The sequence below is a fragment of the Typopeltis vanoorti genome, chromosome 13 (genome assembly GCF_054136105.1).
Source record: "Typopeltis vanoorti isolate ZY-2024b chromosome 13, IOZ_Tvanoo_1.0, whole genome shotgun sequence".
In the NCBI taxonomy this organism is placed as follows: Eukaryota; Metazoa; Arthropoda; class Arachnida; order Uropygi; family Thelyphonidae; genus Typopeltis; species Typopeltis vanoorti.
Window position 1 is genome coordinate 113,579,165 of NC_143561.1, and position 27,863 is coordinate 113,607,027.

At 34.7% G+C, this 27,863-nt stretch overlaps 1 protein-coding gene across 4 annotated transcripts in view; it reads left to right on the forward strand.

Moving 5' to 3' along the window:
- The window catches only part of Uggt (UDP-glucose-glycoprotein glucosyltransferase), an 835,069-nt gene that overhangs the window by 127,951 nt on the left and 679,255 nt on the right, over positions 1 to 27,863 (forward strand). For 3 of the 4 annotated variants that reach the window (XM_090403047.1, XM_090403050.1, XM_090403048.1), the window contains exon 8: positions 6,805 to 6,886. In XM_090403047.1, coding sequence (XP_090259173.1) covers positions 6,805 to 6,886 — 82 coding nt within the window. The remainder of the gene's footprint in view (positions 1 to 6,804; positions 6,887 to 27,863) is intronic. The other variant, XM_090403049.1, reaches the window with a different exon arrangement.

Below are 27,863 nucleotides of genomic sequence, written 5' to 3' on the forward strand. Positions count from 1 at the left end.
TTAGCATATTAGCAGCTTCTTTAAATTTTCTTATATAACTGTTTTCTATGTATGACATCGTCGTATTATGCCAGAGTACATCGTGTCCAGTGGAAGTGGTATGGAAAGCAAGATCCGTTTTTTGTTCTCTTTTGTATTGTACGTCTTTTTGGTGTTCAGCCATGCGTATTTCTCCAGATCTTCCTGTCTGTCCTACGTAGCAAATCCTGCAAGAGCAATGGATTTTGTAGACTCCTGTTTTTTTAAGAGGATGATGAGGTGGTTTTGGTGGATGTAGGAATCTTGAGATTTTTTCCATAGGAAGGAAGGCTACTTTTATGTTGTGTTTGTTCATTAATTTGGCTAGCTTATCTGTAACATTTTTGATATAAGGAAGCGAGATTGCATTTTTGTAATCCTGTTTTATTGTGTTGTTAGCTGGAGGCATTTTAAGGATTCTCTTGATGGTTTTTGTTTCATATCCATTCTGTTGGAGGATTTGTGTTAAGTATTTTAGTTCTTCGTTACATCTTTCTTGTGTGCTGGAGATATTGTATGCTCTGTCTCGAAGAGTTTTAATCAAACTTATTTTTTGTGAAGGATGGTGGTGTGAGGTTGCATTTAGAAATCTTCCAGTGTTTGTCGGCTTCCTATATACTGAGAAGGAGAGTTGACTTTCTTCATTAACTTCTAATAGAATATCCAGAAAAGGAAGTTTTTTTATTTTTTTCTTGTTCTAAAGTGAATTTTATGGTGTTGTGAAAATTGTTGAGATAATCTTTGAAATTGATAAGTTCATCTGTTGTTCCACTGAATATGATGAAAATATCGTCCAGATAGCATAGCCATATTTTTGGTTTTTTATGGTAATTCTTAAGAGCATTGTTTTCAAATTTTTCCATAAATAGGTTTGCTAATACCGGTGATAATGATGAACCCATGGCCAGTCCTTCTTTTTGTTCCCAGATTCTATCTTTATAGGTGAAAAAAGTATTGTTTATACAATGTTTAAAAAGATTCAAGATGTCTGGAGGGAAGAGGTCTTCTAGGAGATTCAAAATTTCTTGTCTCGGGACGTTTGTAAACAAGCTGATAATGTCGAGACTTGCTAAGATGTCTGTTGGACCAATATGTATATCTTTCACTTTTTCTACGAAATGTTTACTATTTTTTATGTTATATGTTGGTGAGGTATTTCGCCAAGTTGGAAGTCGGTGAATCTCTTCCATCTACTATTGGTCTTAAAGGTATATGTCTTATGGATCTTTGGAACACCATATATTCTTGGTATCAAAGGATGTTTTGATTGTAAGTATTTTTTAAGTTCTTCCGTCAAGAGAGACACTTTTTTTATTAGATCATTTGTTTTTTTGTGTGTAGGCCAAGTCGGGTCTCTGTCTATGGGTTTGTAGGTGTTGGTATCTTCCAGGAGACGTTTCATTTTGTTATCATATTCTGTAGCATTTAAAACAACAGTTGAAAGTATTTTTCACTTGGTTAGAATATAATATAATACATTTAGTTTAATCCTTTATCCAAGTGTGAGCAAACAAAGTTTGTGTCTGAAAATATCTTCAGGACTGGGGTAAGGTGGTGCAACACCAGGGCGACTCCTTGCAAAGGTGGAGCAAGCTACTATCACTCCTATCTCAGTATCTCCCATAATGCAAAACACATCTCCTTGCAGATATGTCTAATGTTATGCATTAAGGGAAGGGCCACTACCCAGACTAGTTTCGACCTTTATTGAGGTCTCTTCAGTGGGAGCCAGGCCCAAGTGGAGATACCAGTCAGAGGCATTAGCAAGGTCATCTCTACCTATAGGAGTTGCCCAATGGTGTGCCACCTTTTTAATAAATTACTCTGGATTTAGAGAACATAATTCAGCGAATGAACTAATTACATAATTCAGCTAACACCTTTTATTTTATTTTTTATTATTTTTTTTATTCCCGTATACTGGAGTAGGCGAGGCCATTTAGCCCTATCTAACTTTTGGAGACTGAGTGGGCAGTTCAATCTCCACTGGTACCAATCAGATAAATGGCCCAAGGCTATCACTAATTAAGTGGTACACAGTGAAGAGAGACGGCTCAAATGTGCCGCCATCTCGTGGTCCCAAACCCTAACACAATATATTTAATGTCTGAAATAATGTGGGTTCTACGGTCGATTTTCTTGAGTTTACGGGACGAAAAAACCTGAGTTTCCGGGAGGAAAAACCCGCTTGCCCGTGCCAGAGGTCGACTAACTCGGGAACCGGTCGAAAAAAGGCTTAGAAAAATTTCCTCTAGTCGCCGACTAGACTCGAAACCAAGTCTTCCTTCGTGCGGCCAAGCGCCGTGGTGTGCAAACGCCACATCCACTGAGCTACACAGGCTCTCGGATTTAGAGAAAGATGTTAAAAGTTTATTTTTCACTTGGTTAGAATATAATATAATAAATTTAGTTTAATCCTTTATCCAAGTGTGAGCAAACAAAGTTTGCGCCTGAAAATATCTTCAGGACTGGGGTAAGGTGGTGCAACACCAGGGCAACTCCTTGCAAAGGTGGATCAAGAGACTATCACTCCTATCTCGGTATCTCCAATAATGCAAAACACATCTCCTTGCGGATATGTCTAATGTTATGCATTCAAGGAAGGGCCACTACCCAGACTAGTTTTGACCTTTATTGAGGTCTCTTCAGTGGGAGATAGCCCAAGTGGAGATACCAGTCAGGGGCATTAGCAAGGTCATCTCTACCTATAGGAGTTGCCCAATGGTGTGCCACCTTTTTGATAAATTACTCTGGATTTAGAGAAAGATGTTGAAAGTTTATTTTTCACTTGGTTAGAATATAATATAATAAATTTTTAATAAATATTAAAAATAATATAATAATAATATAATAAATTGGTGGTGCAACACCAGTCGCCCTGGTGTTGCACCACCAGGGCGACTGGTGTTGCACCACCTTACCCCAATCCTGAAGATATTTTCAGGCACAAACTTTGTTTGCTCACATTTGGATAAAGGATTAAACTAAATTTATTATATTATATTCTAACCAAGTGAAAAATATACTTTCAACATCTTTCTCTAAATGCAGAGTTAATTTATTAAAAAGGTGGCACACCATTGGGCAACTTCTATAGGTAGAGATGACCTTGCTAATGCCTGACTGGTATCTCCACTTGGGCCTGGCTCCCACTGAAGAGACCTCAATAAAGGTCGAAACTAGTCTGGGTAGTGGCCCTTCCCTTAATGCATAACATTTGACATATCCGCAAGGAGATGTGTTTTGCATTATAGGAGATACTGAGATAGGAGTGATAGTAGCTTGCTCCACCTTTGCAAGGAGTCGCCTGGTGTTGCACCACCTTACCCCAGTCCTGAAGATATTTTCAGGCACAAACTCTGTTTGCTCACACTTGGATAAAGGATTAAACTAAATTTATTATGTTATAAAACGACAGTTGTGTTGCCTTTATCCGCTTTTGTTATGACAATATTTTTGTCATCCTTTAACTTTTTAAGGCAAATGTATTCATTGTAAGGTAGATTCCTACGAGGTAATATGCTTTTTAATAGTAAAACTGTACTTTCTATACGGATAAGATCTGCCGTGTTGTCCGGTAGATTTCTAATTCCTTTTTCTATTTATGCTATGATATCCATTTTTGGAAAGAAACGTCGGGTTAAGGTGAAGTTAAAACCCTTAAGTAAAAGATTATTCTCCTCTTTTGTTAGGACTCTCGAAGAAAGATTAATAACTACTTTTGAATGATCTAGTTGTTTTTTATGTATTTCCTTCTTCTGAAGGAGTGTTTCTTCTGTTCTGAGATCACTGTTGCTTTGTTAAATGTAACACTATCGATGTTGTTCCATAGGTAGGATGGAAGAGATGTGTCCAGTTCATTATGAAGAGAAAAAAGTGTTATTACTAATTAATGCTAATTTAGCTCTAGTGACTGTAATTCTTTCTCTTAGAAAAGCTAGTTGCATTTTATAATAAATTCTGAAGGCCTTGTTTGTGTGGAATATGCATTTGATTTTGATGAATTTCAGGATGACTTCGTTATCTCTGCATCGGATGAGGAAAATTAGACGATTAATGAAGTTGAGATGTTTAATGTGTAGTTTCTCTAGTTGTATAATTTTATGCCAAAAGCACTCACCATAAGTTTGTAATTGCAGGTATAGACTTCTGTGGCTAATTGGTTAAAAAGATATATTTCGGTGATTACACCACATTTTTTTATTATTCAGTTATATAAAACACTGAAATAATAGTTCCCGATAAGTTTCGTAAATCGTAGGATATACATCTTCAGGAGGTAAATAGTATAACACTTAAATAGTATTGCTACGTAGGACAGACAGGAAGATTTGGAGAAATACCAATTAGCCACAGAAGTCTACGCCTGCAATTAACTTTTTCGTTTTCCATTTAGCAAACTAACAGCTTCATTAACATCCTCAATTTTCAAACCTGGGAAACATGCTTTCATCACTTCTCATTACATATAACTCTTATCATCCAATTTTTTTACAGCTTATTCCTTTTTCTTTCACTTTTATACTTTTCCTATTTACTTTTTCTTTCATTATCCCTCCTGCCATTCTACATGAAAATTATTTCTCCAGTCAAAGGACAAAATGCAAGCTTTGATACTCACATGTTTGATACCAATGTATTAATCCCTTGAGATGCCATTAAACTGGCATCTTTGGCAAAATATAGGAAGTAATGATTAAAATTTTTTTTACTTATTATCTAGTCTATGTTGTCAATTTTCTGAAACAACACGATGCATCAGAATCAACATATAAGCTTAAACACCATGATTACCATTATCCTGGGAGACAAGTTTGGTAAGTTAAAACTGAAACTAGTGAGAGAACTCAACAGGTTAGCATTCCTTAAACATTGTAGGATAACAAAGTCATTCTCATTTGTGTAAAATTAACACACTGGTTTCATTCAAACAAGGCACAGTAGCTTTGTCCTGCTATGGGGAACAAATTAGTGCAACACACACTGTGCTTGCTGACATTAACAAAGCTATCTGTATGCCACAAGCTTAGCTCTCTGTCTTGCTGAATGCTAACCTTTGGACAACTTGAATGCATCAGCTGCCAAGGAATTCAAAAAGTAAAAAGTTGGCACATCCAAAAGTTTGCCAACCTAGCAAAAAAATTTACAGCATCTCCATGCTTGAAAACAATGTTGTTAACCTGTCCTCCACTATCTTTAAAGCAAATGCTATCAGTGCACTCAGTCATGGCCAAAACTTTGCCATTACACCCAGACGTGCTGACCAAAGATTTCATCATCCAAATTGAGTATGGAATCTACAGCCTTCCTGCCAGTGAGGCCAACAATATTTGGCTTGATGTAGCCAATGTACTGTCACATTCAGAACCTCCTGCAAGCAACCTGCCTAACAGAGAATATAAAGCTCTTCTACATTTCAGAAATAACAAAATAATAATAATAATCCTGAAAGCATATAAGGTCTACTGTCATTTTAAACTATACAGATTACATTGGAAAAAAATGACCACCCTTCTTAAAGATAGGTCCACCTACTACTGACTAAATTGTGATCCCACCTACATGTATGTCACAAAAGTAAAAAAAAATCACTTCCTGCCCAACAGATGTGACTAACAAACTAAAACTTTTTGTTTGTCTGCATTTATGGACTTCCAAAAAATCCATAAAAAGGATCTCTCAGATCATTATTGCCAACCAAGAAAATTAGACCTTACCTTTTTTGCAACTGGATGGCATGACTAAATCATTTTTGTGCCAGGGAAACATGATTTTGTTATACTTTTGTCAAATACTCCTCTGATCATAGTCTCTGTACATAATTTTCTCCTTATCTTGTTTTTCTCATTTGTTCACGTGATTCTGATTTATACCTTGGACCACGTGCTTCTTTCGCATCTCAGCCCTGCTAATCTCTTGTCAAGTCTGCAACTTTTCTACCTACCCGACCTGACATAGTATCCATTTCCTCCATGTGTTCAGACAACGACCAAGAATAGTCGAAACAGACCCCACCCCATCAACCCCCCCTCTAAAAATCAGTTGCTGTTTTCAACCCCTTTCACCCTTTCTCACCTCATATAAATATAAAAAACGCTCTCCCCATCCCATATAATATATATGTATATATATGTTATTTAAAAAAACCCGGTTTTTTTCCATTTGTTATTTCAATTCTCTCACTTGCCAAAATCTGCCCCCCCCCCCCCCACACACACACAGTAGTTTGGACAATGCGAAAGAAGAAGTGCCAGAACACCCAGAAAAAGGTATGTGCAAATTTCTTGTCTTCTCTGCAACATATATTTATTGATAAATATGCATCTACAATGCCCTAAGAATCCATGAGAAAAGAGCCAATAGCATTTAAATTGGGGCACTCCTAAACAGAAGCAGGCAAAAAAAAAAAAAGGTGTTTACTTTCAAACTAAATGACTCATTTAATTACACACTTGTATAAAACAAACTACAATATTAATAAAACGTGAAATAACTTATCTGTCAGCAGTGCTAATAACACAACATGCACAATGCATCCTCTTGCAAGAAAAAACAATCTACCTTGTTCAACATATGTTCAAATGTGATGGAACTTCTGCTACAGGGATGTCTGGAAGAAGTGTCATGAATACAATTTCATGTACATACTTGGGTTTATTTATGCTGAGCTGTTTATGCTTATACTTGGTTTGTACCAGTGCAAATGAGTGAATACTTTTTAACTATAATATTGATTGCTATATCAAGTAGAAACACAAACCTAAAAATGATTTTGGCTTATTTTAGAAGAAGAGGGAACACAACCACAGCAACAGGAAACTTCAGATATTCCAGAAGAGGTACAAGGTTTCATTTTTTCGAAATTAAGGTAAGTAATTAATACTACTAATTTAATTGCAGGTTGTTGACAGATAACATTAGCATTTTTCCCTTTTAAATAAAAAGTTTTTCAAAGTTTATAGTTCTTAAAGAATTAATTCTTCATATTTGTTTTTCAGAATATAAAAAGATTAATTCCTCTTACTTTATTTCTCAGTTTCCAAACAATGTACATGAACATTTTCCCCCTGACTGTTCAAAAAACTGCTATTATGAGTAAATCTATGTTATTTACAAATGTGAAATCTATAATCAGTGAACAGAGCAAGCAGATAAGTTTTTGTTTTATTTGGTGTACCAAAAGCTAGCAAGACAGCTGAGGATGGTATAATAATTATGTATATGACATTTAATTAAAATAACACTTCAACTTGATTTCATCCTTCTCTAAATGAATGATTAGTCAATCTTACAGTGTACAAAATGCTAACACATTATTATGTCTTCTCGTAGAAAGCCTTATACATTGGTTGCATTTATTAAATAACTTAAGGAATTCACAACGTATACTGGAATATAAATTAAAATGAACTTTAATATATACTTCCTATATTTCAGCAACGTCACGTTGACATCTTCATGGGCTTCAGCACTCACACACTATACTGGCAACACACCATCACACATAAAAAACTCAGCCCACTTCAAAGCCAGTGTAGAAAACCTTACACTCCAACATACTGATATAATGGTCAGTTTTGACGTCTCCTCCTCATTCACAAATGTCTGAAGGAAACCTCAGAGCTCATCCAAGCCAAATTTCCTCCCGATCTCTCAGCTCTATTTCAGTTCACAATGAACTCAGACTATTTCGTTTGGCAGGGAAAATTCTACAAATAGATAGAGGGGACAGCCATGGGTTCACCACTCTCCCCACCCTTGGCCAACTTCTTTATGGAGACTTTTGAAGAGAAAGCCTTAAACTCTGCCCCACAAAAACCTATCATATGGCTTCACTACGTTGATAATGTGCTCACTATTTGGCCACATGGCAAAATTTTTCACCCTGGAAAAAGAGGAAAACAACAGCCTCCCTTTCCTAGATACACTAGTCACCCACCAGCCTGATGGAACCTTGGTTTTCTCAGTTTACAGAAAACCCACCCATACGGGCAGGTACATTCACCAACAATCCTCCCCCCCCCCCTCACAACAATATGGAGTTATTAAGACACTATACAACAGGGCTAAACTAATCTGTTCAAATGACAATGCCCTAACCACTGAACTAAATCACATCCTTAACACTTTCTCAGCCAATGGCTACAACCCCCAAAAAATCTAAAAAATACTAAAACCAGTAAACCACACCCCCCCTCCTTCCCCCTTCACAAAAAAGATTACTCTAAATCCATCACCATTCCCCACATCCGGGGCACCTCGGAAAAAATTACCAAAATCCTGAATAAACATGACCTGACCTCTTGTTACAGACCATATAGAAAAATTGGCATTCCTTATCTGCTCCACTAAAGACCAACCACTTCCCCTAAACCTACCTGGTGTATACCAGGTCCCTTGCAGCTGTAAGCTGTCCTACTTTGGCCAAACAGGCAGTACAGCGAATATCAGAATTTCGGAACACAAGGAGTAGATCCGGTTTCGTCAGTACATCCACTTTGGGCTTGCAGACCATGCTCTGGATACACGCCACAGAATACGGTGGAAGAAAGCTACAGTAACACACTGCAGCAAGTAAGTATAAATTTTAAAGACTATTCATAGAATCAGCCTCAGCCCTAAGAAACATGACAAACCTCAATAAATTTGGATGCATGAGACTGCCCCAAATTTGGGAGACATACATCTTGAGAACTTCAGCCCAACGACCAAGATTATCTAATATAGCCCGCTAGGGGGGCACCATCTGGACTTTAGGAAAAACACTAGTTTCCTCGCTTCGACCTCATTTGCTGTTTTTAGTGCCTGCGTGCACGTGTCTTAATCTTATGTTCCCATGAAGATGGCAATGTGACGTTGCCGAAATATAGAAGTATATATTAAAGTTTATTTTAATTTATATTCCAGTATACATTGCGAATTCTTTAAGTTATTTAGTAAATATTATTATGTCATCCAGCTTAGTATTCAGACTTTACATGGAGTATGGACACAATCTTGCCAGATGCAAGCTTTATCATAATGATAAACTATTGCTTAACTCTCAATGCAAATGAAAAATAAGAAATGTTTGCTCTTTTTAGCATGTGACCCTCTTTCTTTTTTCATATGCTCTACAGTGAAAGAATTTGTCATTTCTTCTTTTCCTCACCACTTTTTTTTTTTAATGAATACTTTTCTGTAAACTATCTGTTTGTCTGTAAACCACATGTTTGTTTTTCATTTAATGAAAAGTTAAGATTTTAACACAAAACTGTTCAGCATCTATTAAAAATGTGCATTGATAGTTTGAATACTATATTTTTCTTTGGAGAAACCTGGCTGCTGACACGAATCTAGCAGCCAAGTTGACTTATCTAGGGAGATTTTATAGATGAGAAGAAAAGAAAGAGCTAGGATGCCACTTTCTATTGTTTCTAATGAAGAATGCTACAAAATCTACATCCATACAAATGTCAATCAAAATAACACATACAATCTCCAAACTCATTATAGTGTAATAAATATAATCTTAAAGAAAAGTCAAACTTTGTGGATTCAAACAGGTATGTATATTAACAGGAGACTTTAACCTTCCCTCAGAGTCAAATCTAGGTAAGTAACTGGAAGGAGTCCTCCACATGTCATTTAAAGAATGCTGAGAGACAATGAGGACTTCCTACATAATGTCTAATCCTCGCTTCTTGTGATGTAGCCTGTTAGTAGTTATCCATCTGGATGCTGAACAAGGATGACTTGGCTGTTCAGTATTAGGCAAACAAATTTTATTCTCTATTGGCTTTAGCTGGTCTGGTTGGCCAAGTGGTTTACATATCTGCTCTGCAAGCAACAGGCTGTGGGTTTGAATGCCACACAACCTGTGAGTATAGATGTTTGCAGTACCATGTTTGGTCTCTTTAGCAGGGTTTCTGGATTATGTAAAAATGAATAAAAATAAACAAAAAAAAAAAAAAAAACATTACCTTTTCTATAGTACTAATGTACTGCAGATTTATATCATTTTGTGGGTGTAGAAAACATAAAATGATGGCACAGCATGAGGAAAGAAAATATGTTGGCTAGTGGGGCATTACTGAGATATAAAAGCCCCCCTCAGTTTTCATCATGGAATAAGGATGAATAGTGGAATAGGCTGAACATTATTAGAATTGAAGATAAGGCACTACTATTGTAAGAGGTATCAATGGAAAAGAAGTGGATGTACCAAAAGAATTACCATGACAACTTCATTGACATGGGAAAGAATCATACTTAGCTCAGTTGGTCTTGACAGTGTTAACGAGTTTGGAAGCACAATATACCTGGCCATCTAGGTCAGCAGATGAAATTCTGCAAGTCTTTTGTAAATCAAGTTAATCAATATCTTAATTAATATCTGAATCTAGAAATTTTGTTTCAAAGAGATCAGGATACTGAGCATATTTTATCCATATCATTACCGGATCTTAATGAGAATCTGTATGAATTAGAAGGATACTGGAACTCCTTCATAATAAGAGTATGACATAAAAGTTCTTGTAGGTGGCTGTCTACTGAAAAGAACAGTATTGGATTTGTTTAAAAAAACATAATTGATGTAAGAGAACCATTAGAAGATTACTTTCGTGCTGACACACTGAGAAAAAGGATATTTCCTATAAGTATACTAGTTATCAATGTTGCCAATTTATCTTTTTTGGATCTAGATCTAGTTCCTTTTTTACTTCCCTAGCTCCAAAAATTTTAATCTAGCACCTAGCTCCAAATCTAGCTCCTTCAGAACTTGTTTCAGCTCTTTTTAGTTGTTTTTATAACCTACTCTTAAAGAAATTGTTTTAAGTTTTCCAGATGTTCACATTTGATAAAGAATTGCAATGTATGTTCAGTGCGAGTATCATACACGTTTCAAACATGTGATGATGTCAGTCAATCACGTGGCCCAACAGTCTGCCATTTTGTCACCTTGAAGTTGATAGCACTGCTACAAGTTAGCCTGTTGCACAGTGTTCTGGTTGGTAATTACAATAGCGAGTGGGAAGTTTCAGAGACTGATCGTAATTCGTTGTAAAGAGTTGCATACCCTTCTTCAAAAATGAGCAAAGAGACAAAGCTGACAAGCAAAAATTTAGGAGGGAGTGGTTGCAAATGGGAATGTTTAGTAAATGGCTGTGTGAAGTTCCTGGTGATGCTACAAAAGTTTACTGTATGTTTTGCAGGTGTGATATAGCTGCTAAATATTGTCAGCTTGTAAAGTATAGTGAAACTAAGAAACATCTTGCTACAGTTCCATATAAGGCTGTTCCTATTACAATTATGCTTGTAAAGAAGTCTGATGAGACAGCGAACTTTGAAGGCAGCTTAGCATTATTTCTTTGTTGTCACTCATCATTGAACAGTTGCAATCATCTAGTAGATCTTTGCAAAAATATCATCCCAGACAGTCAAATTATGCCAAAGGTAAAAATGCACTGAACTGCTCTGCAATCGTAAAGAATATTCTAAGTGAGCATTTTGAAGAAGACCTAATTGGAGATGGAAATATCAGCTTGCTAATAGATGAATCAAATGGTATCACAGTGAATAAGATTTTAGGAATTGTCATAATTTACTATAGCAAGAAATTCAACAAAATTATGCAATCATTTCTGAACATAGTGGTTCTAGAAAAGTGTGATGCTAGTGGTAATGTGGCTGCACTGAAAAAAGAGTTCTTGACCAAGAAACTGGACATTAAAAATCTCATTGCAATTGGTACAGACAATGCCAGTGTATGGTGTCAATAATGGTGTTTATGAACAACTGAAGGCATATATTCCCTTCTTAATCTTAATTAGATGTGTGTGCCATTCATTGCAACTGGCAATGTCTCACACTTGTGCAGAATATCTCCCAAGAAAATTAGAATTTTTAGTTGCCAAAACGTATAAGTTATTTTCACATTCTTCTTCAAGACAAGCTGCGTACAAAGACCTGTATCAAACTATCAATGAAAATTATGCTCCTCTGAAAACTGTAAGCACCTGTGCAACAAGTTGGCTCTCCATTGAACTGCAGTAGACAGAATTCTCAGCTAGTGGTTGGAATTAAAAACTCACTGATCTCACCAGGCATATAGGAATGTTTGGGGAAAATTTTTGGAGAAAAGGGCAAAGCTAATAATAATAGTATTTGCTGGATTTCTGCTCAGGACACTGATTAGTCATTACTAACACCATGTTTCAACATTGTGTTAGTAATGACTAATAAGTCATTACTAACATGCTAGTTCAAGAGTGTACAGATCATTTTAAATTGGAAGTGACCACCACTTAGTGCTAAGCAGCATAAAAATGGGTAGCACAATGAAAAGAACAGTATGTAAGAAAGTTTTAAAAAGAATGAAAGTTGAACAGCTTTTACAGGTAAACTGTAGACTCAACTATAGAAACATTATTGAAGAAAATTTGAAACAATTTGAAAACAAGTGCCAAATCTTGGAATCTCAGCGAAAGATTTTGAAGAAGACATTGAGTAATTCAGCTAAGAAGGTACGTGATGAATTGTCTTTCAGGATAGGAAAATAACAACACCATGGTGGACACAGGAAGTTAAAGAAGCAGTCCTGGAAAAGAAGGAAGCATACCAAAAATTTCTAGCAAATAAGTCAGCAGACGTCCTAAAAGAATACAGAGAAAAATGTAAGAGAGCTAAGCTATGTGTAAAAGCAGCTAAACAAAGTCATGGGAAGACTTTGGTATATGGAATATGGAAAATAAATATCAGGAAGGTGGCAAAATGTTCTGGGGGCTACTGAAAAAGCTTAGAAAATGAGTACTCTAAAAGGAATTAAAGATGATAAAGGTGACATGAAAACTGAATATAAGGATATCCTAGATGTATGGATTAATTACTTTGAAAGATGGTTAAACAAAACAAGCAGTGACAAAACAAGGCTAGAACATTTTCTAGAGGAATGCAAAGAGGAGTACATATCAATATTTGGATTGAGTTAGAAAAAGCCATCAAAAACTTGAAATGCAGAAAGCAGTTGGAGTTCATGTTATTTGACCAGAAAAGCTTAAGTATGGAGGTATAAAGTTTTAGTAGTGGCTAAACTGCATAATTCAAAGGGCCTGTCAGAAGATCGAATTCCAGATAGTTGGAGTAGAGCTTTCCTAGTTCCCATCATAAGAAAGGAAAAAGCTGAATATGAGAATTACAGAGGAATTTCCATACTAAATGTAAGATTTATGCAAGCATTCTTAAAAAGAGGGTGAGAAAAGTTGTGGAAGAGAAACTTGGAGAAAAACAAGCTTCAGGTCAAATAGAGATTGTTAATATGAGATTTTCACTTTATAACAAATAGTTGAGAAATCATGGGAATATGACAAGAATTTGTACTTGAGTTTTATAGATTTGGAAAAGGCATATAACAAGGTGCCTAGAGAGAAATACTTTTCAAAACACTACCATTATATCTTAAATGGAACATTACACAGAGCAGTACATAGTATACTGTATATTTAAGGTGTAAGTCAGCAGTTAGAATTGAAGGAAATACAGGAAGATGGTTTGATGTAAAATCTGGAGTTAAGATAAGTGGCATTAAGCCTGACATTACAAACAACTAAGTTTGGAATGTCAAACTTAGTTATTTACTTTATGCAGATAATGTACTCCTAAACACATCTAGTACAAGTCTCCAGGATTAACTAAATTGAATAATAATAACAAATTTTCCATTAAAATCAGCAATAAAAAGACTATGAAAATAGGCAGGAACACTGAACACATCAACTGCATTTTGAATAGGGAGCCTATAGAACAAGTGAAATATTTCATCTGTTTAGGCACAGTTTTTAGTGAAGTTGGCAAGTTAAATCTGGAAATAGACAACAGCATAAGCAAATTTAGTATGGTGGGTTGCCAGCTGAAAAAATTTATATGGAATAAGAGAGAAATTTGCCAAAAATGCCAAACTAACAGACAGCGTTTAAAATAGTTTTGAGAGATGGATTTGAATAAAGCACTCAATCAAAGACTGGAAACCACAGGTATGAGATTTTGAGAAAAATTAGAGGGAGTGAACAGATGGCATCAATAGCAGAATCATATTCAAAATGATATTAGAAAGGAACAAGACATTTTTGGCATTCAAGAATGTGTAAGCAGATCTAATCTGAGGTGCTATTGATCACTTATGCAATGGAAGAGGGAAGGTTAGTGAAACAGGTGTTTGATGCCAAGATATCAGGAAAGAGAATCAGAAGAAAACCAAGGTGATTTGATTCAGTCAGAAGGGCTTTAGAAGCATGAAATGTTAGTTACAACAAAATTCGAGTGCTGACAAATATGGAGAATAGAAAATAGACAAATTTGAAGAAAATTGTGGATAGGAGATTAATAATGATAATGCAAACTTAATCATGTAGTGCTGTCATAGTCTGAACACTCCTTGAGGGTACGTATGAGGAAATTGATATGAAATGTGGTATGTAGTACAAAATACCAGATGTAAGACTTATTTTATGCAGAAAGATTCATTATAAATTGAATATTAAGATTATTTAAATTAAGGGGATATTTCATCCCACATTATTTCGTTTAAATAATTTTTACATCGCTGAAGTGAAGCCTTTTGGCTCTTTATTTCATTGAATATTAAGAATTTATTTTTATTATTATTTTTTATTTTTTGTTATAAAGACAAGCCTTATAAACTTAAGGAGTTATGCAAGCTCATCCAGAGCAGGCTTTTACAAATCCATGCCTGTGTGAGTTTTGAACGCACAACCTGTTGGTTGGAGAGTGGGTATGCTATCCACTGAGCCAATCAGGTTGGCAACTTTTTAAGTCTTTGCTTTACTTATGTTTACTTTGCCTTTAAAAATAGGAAAATCTAGTTGTCAATTTTTGTAGCACTGTGTCTCCATGCACAGTGTGTTTCAAGTTGTATACATTCATATTCCAATTTAATTTACTAATTTTTTACAATATCTAAAGAACAGAGTACTACAGAGTACTAATGTTTTATCTACTTTTCTTTAATGTCTGATTATTATTTTTTTGTAACAATTTACTTGTTGAGCTTCACTTTTGTTCGCAATAAGAAAATAAGTGTTGATGGAAGAAAGTGTATTAAGTAGTAAAATTGCTAATTTTACTAGCATCTGTGGAAATTATGTAAAACATATCTGATGAAGTATGATTTTTGATTAATTGCAAAATATTAGATATATTATAGACATAAATAAAAAGATTCAGTATGGCAAATTATATATATGCTGAAAAAAATTGTCTAGTTGAGTACTCTGAATTATATTCAGTACCAAACAAAGGTCTAATATGTACACATCACTATCGAAAGGATAAAAATGAAAAGTCCTTTACACAGGAAAAGGAATTACAAAGATATGTTAGATATGCTAAAGCAAAACTGTGGGTGAAACAAATACTATAGTACACAAATGAATTTGTGTACTATAGTCAACTCTCACTATAAAGAACTCATAAAGAACACAGGAATAGTACTGGACTTCCTTTAGAGCTTCAGTCAGAACATTTTGGTACAGTGAGGAAATCTGAGATAATGGTGTTGGCTGTAGTGAGAGCCACTGTAGTAGCATTTGCTATAAAAACTGCTAGAAAAATTTTTATTGTTAATAGCAGCGAACACATAATTGGCACTACAATTTTGTATCAGCTCTCATTTTAATAATTCAGAGGGTGTGTTACTTAATGTGTACTTGCTTGCAAAAGTTTTTTCCTTTACCATTTACTTTAAAATATTAAAAACGAACTTCTAAACAGAGTGTATTATTCTTATATATGTATCATCATGAAATTCCTGATATGTACCCTCAAGGGATGTTCAGTGTTCTATAATATACTACACAAAAATTTACATCATCACTTACTTCCTATTTACAGTTTTGTCCCAAGTTAGTCTGTTATCTGTCAGAACTGAAATCACTTTTGCAGATCTTGTATATCAGTGCCTTTAAAGCATTAATCTAACTGCATTAATCCACCTCTTAGTCTTCTACTTGGTCTTTTTCTTATATTTTTCCTAGGTTCAAACACTTGTTTATGTTAATCTTTCCTTTCCTGTGCTGTTTAAGACAACCATATCACCTGAGTTTCTCTGATTTCTTACGTTGAAAACAAGATTTATCCCTAATATAACAGTCTTTCGCAAAATGACCAGGCATCTAAAGCATTTTGGAACATATCTCCTTTGAGATGTTTTATTCCTATCAATACCATTAGAATTATAAAAGAAAGATTGATTATCTGTATGATTCTTGGATATTGTTAAATCAGATATCATCTTAAACAGAAGTTCCTGTCCTTTTACTATTGGTCTCTGTTGTCTTTCTGTTTCTTCACTATGAAATGTTTTCAGTCCTTTGATTTTCCAAAATTATGTAATTATACCTTGTACTCAGATTCTGGAATATCTTACCTTAGACTGTTTCTTTTCCATAGCACCTTTTAATTTTTGAAACTTTCCTTCTCTCACTTTATCTGTAGCCACAATGTTAGGAGAATGAGTTTCATTATACTGAAAAGAGTTTACCTGTTTATTATTTGTGGAACGAAATATATCTCTAAGTCTCTTTTCCTTTTCCCTAACAAGTTCAAAACATTGTTCAAGATTTTTAACCTTTTTCTTGTATGCTGTTTCTTTCAAATTATCTTTAAGGCCATGCCTAAATTGATTAAACAGCAACCATTTTAAAGAGGATTTCTCTTCAGATGAAACATTAAATTTATGAGCAATGCCCCAAAGTCTATGATAATATTCTGAAATAGACTCCCTATTGCCTTGGATGCACTGATGAATTTTCCAAATGTTAGGCCTTAATTCTCTTACACTTGAAAATTCTGATATTAGTAAACTTTTAAAAGTTGTATAACTGTCAGTGTCTCTCAGTAAAGGAGATGTGTTTAAGAATGTTTTGGCTTTGCCCAATAATTTATTATGAAGTATAATCAACAAATGAAAATCTGACCATTTTCCTAAATCTCTAATTTGTTCTGCATATTTAAAAAAATGTTTCTATGCTTTCACTACTATCTCCTGAGAAAGAAGGTATTACTAAAGTTGGATTAATTAACCTAAAAAATTCCTCATCTTTAACTAAAGAAACTTCACTACCAGAATTGCTATCTCCTGTATCCATTTTACTTGAGTCAAGATTTACTTTCTGGATTCTAAAAATAAAGTTAAGTCATAAAAAATCCTGTCAGTCGACTGCGCCATTGTTAATAATTAGAGATTTTTATTTAAAGGATGTTATCATAATATTAATCCTACCGGCTGCGTCATTATTTAAATATAGGATTTTTGAGATTTTTAAATTATTTTAATCCTGTCATAGAGATGATCTCTGTTCAACAATTATTTTTTTATTTTCCGAGTGTACCTATATATTATATGCACAAGGGTTCACTCCGATTGGTGCAATGACCTTAACTCTTTCTTTCAAAATCCAAAAAAAATCAGACTCATGACCAAAATACAAAATAAACACATTTAATATAACAAAAACAATATATATACACTTCAAACAAATATTACATAACTAACTACAAATTTAATTGGATCCAAGGCCTTTTAAAATAAACTTACACTTAAGACTAGACTAAACACTTTGTTTTCACAATGACAAAATGTTCATAGCCAGTTACTCTCTCTGTCAAGGCCCTTTTCTGTAAATATATGACTTTATTCTTCATTTTCACAGGATCCTTTCTCATCACTCATGTAGCACACATTAATTCTTCCTAACTCAATTCTGTCTCTTTTTAGTAGAAATAATAGTCAGATCCGGCGTCCTTAATACAGATGAAACTTCCTAATCAGAGTTTTCTCGAACATTCCTTTGGAACATAAATGGCAATTTCTTCTTTTATTCACTAATGCTTATTGACAGTCTTAACTCTTCCACTTTAAAAAATTCACAGTTCTACGATTCCCTTTTCAGAATCTACTACTAATCTTCCAATTAGCGTTTCCTCGAATATTCCTTTTGAAACATCTATAGCAATATTTTCTTTTATTTATCAATACTTATTCCACTTTGAAACTTTATAGTTCCACGATTCCTTTTTCGGAATATACTATTGATTTTCCTCCGACTGTCACATAAAAAAACTCAATTTCCTCCAAATCTAAATGTCTGCTGGCCTATGTTCTAATTTTCTCTCCGAACACTCTTCTTGTTTACTCCCGTTACTCTGAATACCGAACGCTGTTTTTGTCAGCTGTCAAAAAACTTCTCGGCGAGCATGTGCACTCCATGAAAGTAGCAAGCGAGAATTTAGGTATGATGGCTGACACACAGATTTCGTTAGCGACAAGAATATGTCTTTGTAAAACACAAAACTTAATATTTTAAACTACAATAAAATTTGTTTAAAGTAGCACAACTATTCAAATCCGGTAAGTACATACATTTTTTAACTGCTTTACATATCACTTTTGACAAAACAATTTCAATAATAGGCAAGTGCCGACAATGCGTGTTATAAAACTAATAAAGATTTTCTAACATAAACAATACGTAAAAATATTCAGAATTTTAAATTATGATTATTTTTACAATATCACCTGAGATTAGGTCTGTTCAGATATTCTTAAATGCTAACAATTTCAAGTTCTTAATATCTTAATTTTTAATGGTTTTCTTCTTGATGCCATCTCTTTGCTCCATCAATTTGTCTTAAAACTATCTGTGGTGTCTAGTATTTAATTAACTGTTTCTTTCCTAGCCCAACTCTCTGATCCATAAGCTAAAATTGGTTTGAATACTGTTGTGTATATAGCTAGTTTCGTCTTTTGACTAATATCTCTTATACCACATAAACTTATTTAATTGACTATCCACCATACTAGCTTTCTTATTCCGTTGTCTTTTGCCGTATTTAATTATTATGCTAAATATCTGAACTAAATAGCTATAGACTCTTTATATTCCTGCCTATTTTCATAGTCTGTCTTTTTATTGCTTATTTTCATGCCAAATTTGTTGGACGATCATACCAATATAGTTACTGAATTCTGTTTGGCTTTTATATGAGTATAACATCTACATAAAGTAATGAACTGAGATTAACATTTGTAAGTTTGGTTTAATGGCATATTCCTTCTTAATATGATCCATATTGATGGCTAATAAAAGAGATAGGTGTGCACCTTTGTCTTACACCCAGCTGTTTTTACATCAAACTGTCTTTTGTGTACCTCCTTTATCTCTACCTGCTGACTTACAAATCAAATATAGACCACATGTTTCTCGATGTAATGTTCTGTTTACTAAATTTGGAGAAAAGAGCAAAGCTAATAATAATGGTAAATATCTGTTGGGTTTCTGCTCAGGACATGGACTGGTTATTACTAACACCATGTTCCAACATAAAAATGTGCACAAATTCACATGGAGAGAAGAGGCTAGGAATAAGAAAAGACTCATTGACTATGTTATTGTTGATAGTGATGTTTTCTCCCTGGTGCAGGACACCACAGTGTACAGAGGATTTGAAATTGGAAGTGATCACTATTTAGTCTTGAGCAGGATAAAATCGAATTTCATATTGGAAAGAATGACGTAAGAAAGTTTTAAAGCGAACAAAAGTCGAGCAGCTCTCAGATGCGAACTGTAGACTAAAATACACAAAGATTATTGAAGAAAAAATGAAAGAGTTTGAGAACAGGATTCAAACCTTGGAGATTCACTGGCAAACTCTGAAGAAAACATTGATTGATTCTGCCAGAGAGGCACGTGGTGAAGTTGTCTGCAAGGATAAAAAAATCAGAACTCCCTGGTGGACACAGGAAGTTAAAGAGGCAGTGAAGGAAAAGAAGAAAGCATATCAAAAGTTCCTGGCAAATAAGTCAGCTTGTGCTCTTAGAGAATATAGAGACAAATGCAAGAATGCTAAACACTGTGTAAAACTAGCTAAACAAAAGTCATGGAAGGACTTTGGCAAGAACATAGAAAATAAATATCAAGAAGGTGGCAAAATATTCTGGAAGTTGTTGAAGAAACTTAGGAATGGAGGAAAGTGTGCTGTAAAAGGAGTTAGCGATGATAAAGGTGACATGAAAATGGGAGAAAAAGATATCCTTGAAGTATGGAGTAATTACTTTGAAAAACTGCTAAATGAAACAAGCAGTGATGACAGCACAGTGGTAAAAACCACTGACCAGGCATGCAGTCAGGAATACATATCCATACTTGAAGTAGAAAAAGCCATCAAGGCTTTTTCTACTTCAAGTATGGATATGAAATGAGGCTTGAAATGTGGAAAGGCATCAGGAGTAGATGATATTCAAACAGAAATGCTGAAATATGGTGGTATAAGAGTCTTACAGTGGCTGCACTGCATAGTTCAGAAAGCCTGGACAGAGGGACGAATTCCCGATGATTGGAGTAGAGCTCTCATAGTACCCATATATAAAAAGGGAAATAAAACTGAATGTGAGAATTACAGAGGTATTTCTCTACTGAGTGTTCCTGGCAAGATCTATGCAAATATGCTTGAGAAACGGTTGAGAAGAATTGTGGAAGAATAGCTAGGTGAAGAACAAGCTGGATTCAGGCCAAATAGAGGCTGTCAGGATCAGATCTTCACTTTACGACAAATAGTGGAGAAAGCATGGGAATATAACAAAGATCTGTATTTAAGTTTTGTCGATTTGGAAAAGGCATATGACAAGGTGCCAAGAGAGAAGCTATTCAATACGCTGCAGTTATATGGTTTCAATGGGGCATTATATCAAGCAAAACTTAGTCTGTATTTGAGTTGTACGTCGGCAGTTAGAATTGAAGGAAGTACAGGAAGATGGTTTAATGTTAAATCTGGTGTGAGACAAGAATGTACATTATCCCCTCTGTTATTCATTATCTATATGGATCACATTATGAAGGAAAGTGGTATTAAACATGATATCAAAATTGGAGATGTTGATGTCAGCTCTTTGCTTTATGCGGACGATGTTATACTTCTAAATAAATCCGCTACAAGTCTGCAAGATTCTCTGACTAAATTGAATAGCTGTTGTAATAGATATGGTATGAAGGTCAGCAATAAAAAGACAAAGACAATGAAAATAGGCAGAATCATTGAATATGTCAACTGTGTTGTGAATGGAGAACCTGTGGAACAAGTAAAACATTTCGGCTACTTAGGCACGATTTTTAGTGAAGATGGTAAATTCAATATAGAAATAGACAGCGGAATCAGCAAATCTGGTATAGTGGGAAGTCAATTGAATAAATTCATATGGAATAAGAGAGAAATTAGTCGGAACACTAAATTAGCTGTATACAAGACAGTGTTCAAACCAGTTTTAACTTATGGATCTGAGAGCTGGGTCAGAAGTAAAACACTTGACCAAAGACTAGAGACCACAAATATGAGAGTCCTGAGAAAGATTATAGGCATTAACAGATGGCATCAATGGCAATATCATATTAAAAACGAGGATATTAGGAAAGAACTTGACATTGTCAGCATCCAGGAATGCGTTAGCAGAGCTAATTTCAGGTGGTATGGTCACTTAAACAGAATGGGTGAGGAAAGATTAGCAAAACAAGTGTTCTCTTTCAGGTTGACAGGAAAATGACCCAGAGGAAGACCAAGATATAGGTGGATTGATACGGTACAAAGTGCCTTAGACCTTAGAAATATAAGATCTGATAATGTTGGAGTCTTGACAAGTAACAGACTGATTTGGAGGAAAATTGTAGATAGGAAGTTAGTAATGATGCAATTTTTTTTCATGTAGTGCTATCATATCCTGTACACCCCTTGAGGGTACATGGCATGAATTTGATGATGTCTTGTTTACACCATTTAAATAGTGCTTTAATTGTAGCATAAGTAATGGTTAGTGTAGAGCTTAGTGATATAGTACTTCCATTCAGGAACAACAAATCCCCAGAAATAGTTGAAATTCTTGTAGAAGGAAAGAAAGTAGAAGACAAAATATAGGAATTTATTTTAATCACATGGAACAAAGAGCAAATGCCAAAAGAATGGAGAAAAAATCTGATCTGCCCGACATATAAAAAGAATGACAAAACAGATTAAATTAGAAGAGATATTTCTCTGTTATGTACAGATACAAAGTACTTCTGTTTTGAAGAACAGATTTAACCCATTTATGGAGAAGTTAATTGGTGTCTATCAAGGTGTCAGGAAAGGCAAATCTACAGTTGATTAGATATGTATCATTAAACAATTGTTAGAGAAATTTTGATAATTTGATATAAATTTTTAACCTTTTTTTTTTATTGATTTCCAACAACCATATGGCAGCATTAATAGAGAAAGTATATTAGATTATGCACTTTAAAATACCAAATAAGCTAGTAAGACTTAAAATGTTAACAAGAGAAAATTCGAAAGCACAGGATATAATACAAAGTTATTTAGCAAATTCCTTTCAATAACTCAAGGATTAAAACCAGAAGATAGACTAGCTCCAATAGTTTTACACTTAGATTTGAAATACATTATCCAGTTGGTGCCAGTAGATGGCAAAGGCATTATAATAAATAAATCAACAAAGATTGTAGCATATGAATATGATATTGATTCATGTCAAGAACTAAACAAAGCAGAAGAAACATAGTTGTCATTAGAAAAATTAGCATATGATATATGCTTTAAAAATAAAAAAACCTCAAATAATGATTAATCCTAGGCAGAATCGGTTAACTGATATAAGCATGAATTTTGGGAACCTTGAGATAGAAAATGTGGAACAATTTAATATTTAAGCGTAATGATATAAGCCAGTCAACCCAATGAGATGGTAGAAGTGCAAAATTGAATAAAGAGGGGCAATCAGGCTTTTAATTCTCTCTCTCTATCTCTTTCATGTATCCAGCTCAAATGACCTCCATTTGAAGACTAAAGTAGAAATATATAAATCGATAATTTGTCCAATTGTTGTTTGTGGATGTGAAACTTGGATATTTATGGCAAAGGTAGAGAATTTGATTTCAGCCTTTGAAAGGAAAATCTTAGAAAAGTATTTGGCTCGGTGAATGATAATTGTCTCTGGAGGATCAGATACAGCCATGAGTTTTATCAAATCTATAAAGAACCTACAATATTTATTTCATTGCGTAAGCTTCTGTGGAGATAGGACATTCTAGAAATATTTTAATCAATATTTAACCACAAACAAAATGCTAAATAGAAACTATTTCTTATTTTGACTAGTTTCATATAATGCTTTGTTTCACTTAATTAGGAAATAACATGAATAAGCTAAAAAACTAGACAAGTAAAAAACTTCTCTAGTGAAAATATTTGAACTTGTTTAAATAATGGAAAGCATGCATTTGCTGTTATGCTGACCACTGGTTCATGGGTCACTGTATACTACAAGTAGATAAGAGTGTGTCATGATGTATTAATGAAGACCATGTAAAATTATCCCTTGTTTTTTGGTACACCATAGAAGATATTTGATCATTTCAGATTATTTTTTGAACACCTGAAAGAAAATGGTAATCTCTGTGGAGCATTTTAATTTGTTGTCATCATACTTGATGCTTTGTTTTTTGTTGTAAGCACAAATCAGGACTGGTAGTACATACAGAAAGAAAACAGCAAGTAGAATGGCATCAAACTAAAATGCTCCACATTGATTACTGATTTTACTCAAAAGTTCAAAGATCAGCTGAAATGATGAAGTGTCCTCTACAGTGTAACAAAAAGCAAGGAATGATTTTACTTCAAGTTTCATCTTCATTAATTCCTCACAATCTACTCATATTTACCAGAAGTATACAGCAACCCATGAACCAGCATAATAACGAATGCACACTTTCCAATTTTAAAATGAGTAGTTCAGTTTTGAAGTTACTTCATGCACAAACTTTGTTTGCTCACACTTGGATAAAGGATGAAACCAAGAATATAATTTCTTAGCATGTTTAGTTTATAGTATTACCAAGTGATAAAACTTTCAACATCTGTCTCTAATCCCTCATCAAAAGTAAGGACTACTCGTATGTGGAAATATGACTTCTGCATTACTTCAACTTGGTATCACTTTTGGATCTGGCTCCCACCAATGAGACCTAAATAAATGTTGAAATCAGTCTGGGTTTCAACGTTTCCAGCCTCTCCCATAATGCATATACATGTTCATAAGGATATGTGCACTGCATTATGGGATACTAAGTCAATTGATGTGAAGCCATTAGCTTCTGTATACAAGTAACCCAGTTGTGAAGTTACTTCATTTACTTACACTTGGATAAGGGATGAAACCAATAGTATAATTTCTTGGCATCTTTAATTTATAGTATAACCAAATAAAAACTTTCAACACCCTCATTTACTCTGGGAAGAGTGATTTTCATCAATCACTTTTTTCAGTTTTGCATCATCATCAAACAACTGAATATTTTCCATCAGATCATTTCCTATACAATTGATGTACAAATTAAGCAACGGAGGACAAATTACTGAGCCTTATGTTACACACTCACTTTTCTTCTGCTGTACTCAGTTCCTCCATAAACCACTCTTTGATCTAAATTACCAGATTCATATCCATCTCCATTTGCTATAATTCATGCAACAGAGTTCTATGTGGAATCCTGTCAAATGGCTTTGCAGAGTCCACTGACTACAAATTTTCCTTATCCAACTCCATTGTCACTTTATTTTAAATAGTAAGCAGATTACTCAGTCAAGACCTGCCTTTCACAAAACAGTGTTGTCCATTATAAAATATATTCCTATCCACCCAGTCATGAATTCTTTCACCAATTTCTCCAATAATTTAACCACCACTGAGATGATGATTAATTTATAGTTTGCTACTTCCATCTTGTAGCCTTGTTTATGCAGCAGGATTATTTTGTCCCCCTTTCCTCTCCATGAGGCTTAAACTAAACAGCTTGATCAATGATAATTCCCTTGCACATTCTCATAATCTTTGGACTGCTATCCTATCTAATCCCATGTGTGTGTTCACATTGAGGTTCTTCTACAGTATTCTAATCATCAAATTCCTGACATGTACCCTTAAGGGGTATACAGGATATTGTGACAGTACCATATGAAAAACGTACATCACCACTAACTTTTTATCTACACTTTTCCTCCAAATCAATCTGTTACCTGTAAAGACTCCAACATTATCCAATTTTCATCAACATCTCCAATTTTGATATCAGTTTATTACTGCTTTCCTTCATAATGTGATCCACATAGATAATGAATAACAGAGGGGATAATGTACATCCTTGTGTGACACCATATATAACATTAAACCATCTTCCTGTACTTCCTTCAATTCTTACTGCTGACTTACAACTCAAATAAAGACTAAGTATTGCTTGATATAATGCCTCATTGACACCATACAACTGTAGCGGTTTGAATAGCTTTGCTCTTGGCACTTTGTCATATACCTTTTCCAGATCTTCAAAACTTAAATACAGATCCTTGTTATATTCCCATGATTTCTCTACTATTTGTGGAGAAATCATGGGAATAAAGTGAAAATCTGATCCTGACAGCCTCTATTTGGCCTGAATCCAGCTTGTTCTTCACTAACCTTCCCTTCCTCAATCCTTCTCAACCATTTCTGAAGTATACTTGCATACATATACCAGGAACACTCAGTAGGGAAATACCTCTATAATTCTCACATTCAGTTTTATTTCCTTTTTTTGTATGTGGTACTATGAGAGCTCTACTCCAATCATCTGGAATTCCCCTTGTCCAGGCCTTCTGAACTATGCAGTGCCACCACTGTACGACTTTTATACCTCCATACTTGAACATTTCTGGTCGAATACCATATATTCCAGCTGCCTTCCTACATTTCAGGCTTTTGATGGCTTTTTCTACTTCAAGTATTCTATGCAATTTTTTTTTATTCTAAGCACTTCCATTTCTTCTATCTCTATTCTCCCATCAGTCATCACATCGTCATCACCTAGATCAGCGGTCGGCAAACTTTTTAGACCATTGACCCTTCATTGGTCAATGGTCTAAAAAGTTTGATCCCTTGATCCCTCGTTAACCCCATCATGTTAAATAAATTTCTCAATTTAAAAATAATTCCTTCACCCTTTTACTTCATTGCTGCTTCTTGATAAGAAATATTTAAAGAAATTTATAAAGAACATTAAAAATTTACTTACATTTTATTTACTTAGAATGATAATGAGAAGGATGTGTTTGATGGATAGTAGTCATTGCATCAATATTTATTTGATAATATTGGTGAGTTTTAACCTTAAATCACCATGCTCTTCCAGGTTCATTCTGTTCCTCTCCTTTGTAAAGTTAATTTGCATGGCTAAAACCTGCTTCAACAATGTATATGAACTTGGGAATGCAAGTAAAAAGGGTTCAACTGTTACACTAAGCTTAGGGTATTTATTATTAGTAATTACATTGCTCCAATAGTTAAGGTTTTTGTTTTAAAACAAGAATTTAGCTAAGAGATCCACACACACACATATCAACGAGCTCACCTTGTAAGTCAAATTCAGTGTCTGCATTTTCTATTTCCAAATCAAACAGTTTAACAATCCAGTCTGGTATGTGCATTTTCTCCATGTCCTTGAAACGTACTTTAAAGTCTTCCTTTAATTTTTTTAGGTGATTTATGTACATCTCTAGGTCACAGTCTGACATTCTTTCTTCTTCTCCATCTTCTAGTTGCCATAAGTTTGAAAAATAGCTGTAATCTTTACATGCCAATGAAGATTTAAATAGGCCTGTTTTAGCTTGTAAGCCTATTAGGATTGTTTGGGACTTGAATAATTGTAACATCTTTATCTTGCAGACATTTCTGTAATTCGTTAAATTTTGAATATAGGTCTGCCAAATAGAAAAGATGATTTTTACACTTTTTTAACTCGTCACATAGTGATTGGTCCAATCCCTAAGAAACACGACAGGGTTTCTTAGGGATTGGACCAATTGAGTCATACAAGTCAACAAATCTTTGCAAGGAACACCTCTTGACAACAGTCTCTATCAGTTGACCTTGATATTTGGTCCACCCTGTAGTATGTCGAACGTCTTCCTGGATAGCAGGACAATGAAATGCATCTCTGCAAATTTGAGAAGAGGATACTTCTAACTTCTTAATTCTATTGTAATGGAGGCGTGGATTAAGCCAGCAGAGGGAAGGGATACCAAATCTGCCATCCTTCACCATGGAATGAAAATAAGCAATAGGAGTATCTAAAGGAAGCCTAAGTTATGAACAAACGGTAGAGCAAATAGCCCTATCCATATGGGACAGTACTGAGATAATGGTACGCCTGAGTATCAACTTATGATAGTACCTGGGGAGCAAATAATTTGAAAGGAGGAAAAAGCCTCTGCTGGGGTTTGAGAGAGCTTTTCTTAAAGATAAAGCATTTTCTAAAGAGAAGGGAATAGAAGACTGTCCTTTTGGTGTAAAGAAGATACCAAGATATCTCCATTCCTCCAGGACATGCAATGGCCTATTGTGCAGGAAAAACTCAAGATTTTCAACCTTTAACTCCTTGTCATGCCTCAAAGGGACAAGTGCTAATGAGCAGGGCTTCTCCACATTTATGGTAAGACCTCTAACTGAAAGAAGTCTACTGCCCTGTCAAGGAGTTTCTGCAGGCTAACCTTAGTGGAGGCCACGAGAATAAGGTCATCAGTAAAGGCCATAGCATTAAAAGAAGAAGCATCAAGAGAGAGTAACCAATATGGTTAGGTAGATAACGAAGAAACTCATCAGTGATGCATTTGAAGAAAAGAAGGGATAAAGGGTTGCTTTGGCAAATACCCCGAACTGTGGGAATAGAAGTCACACAGGCCCTTATATTAATATTAGAGAATAATTAGAGTAT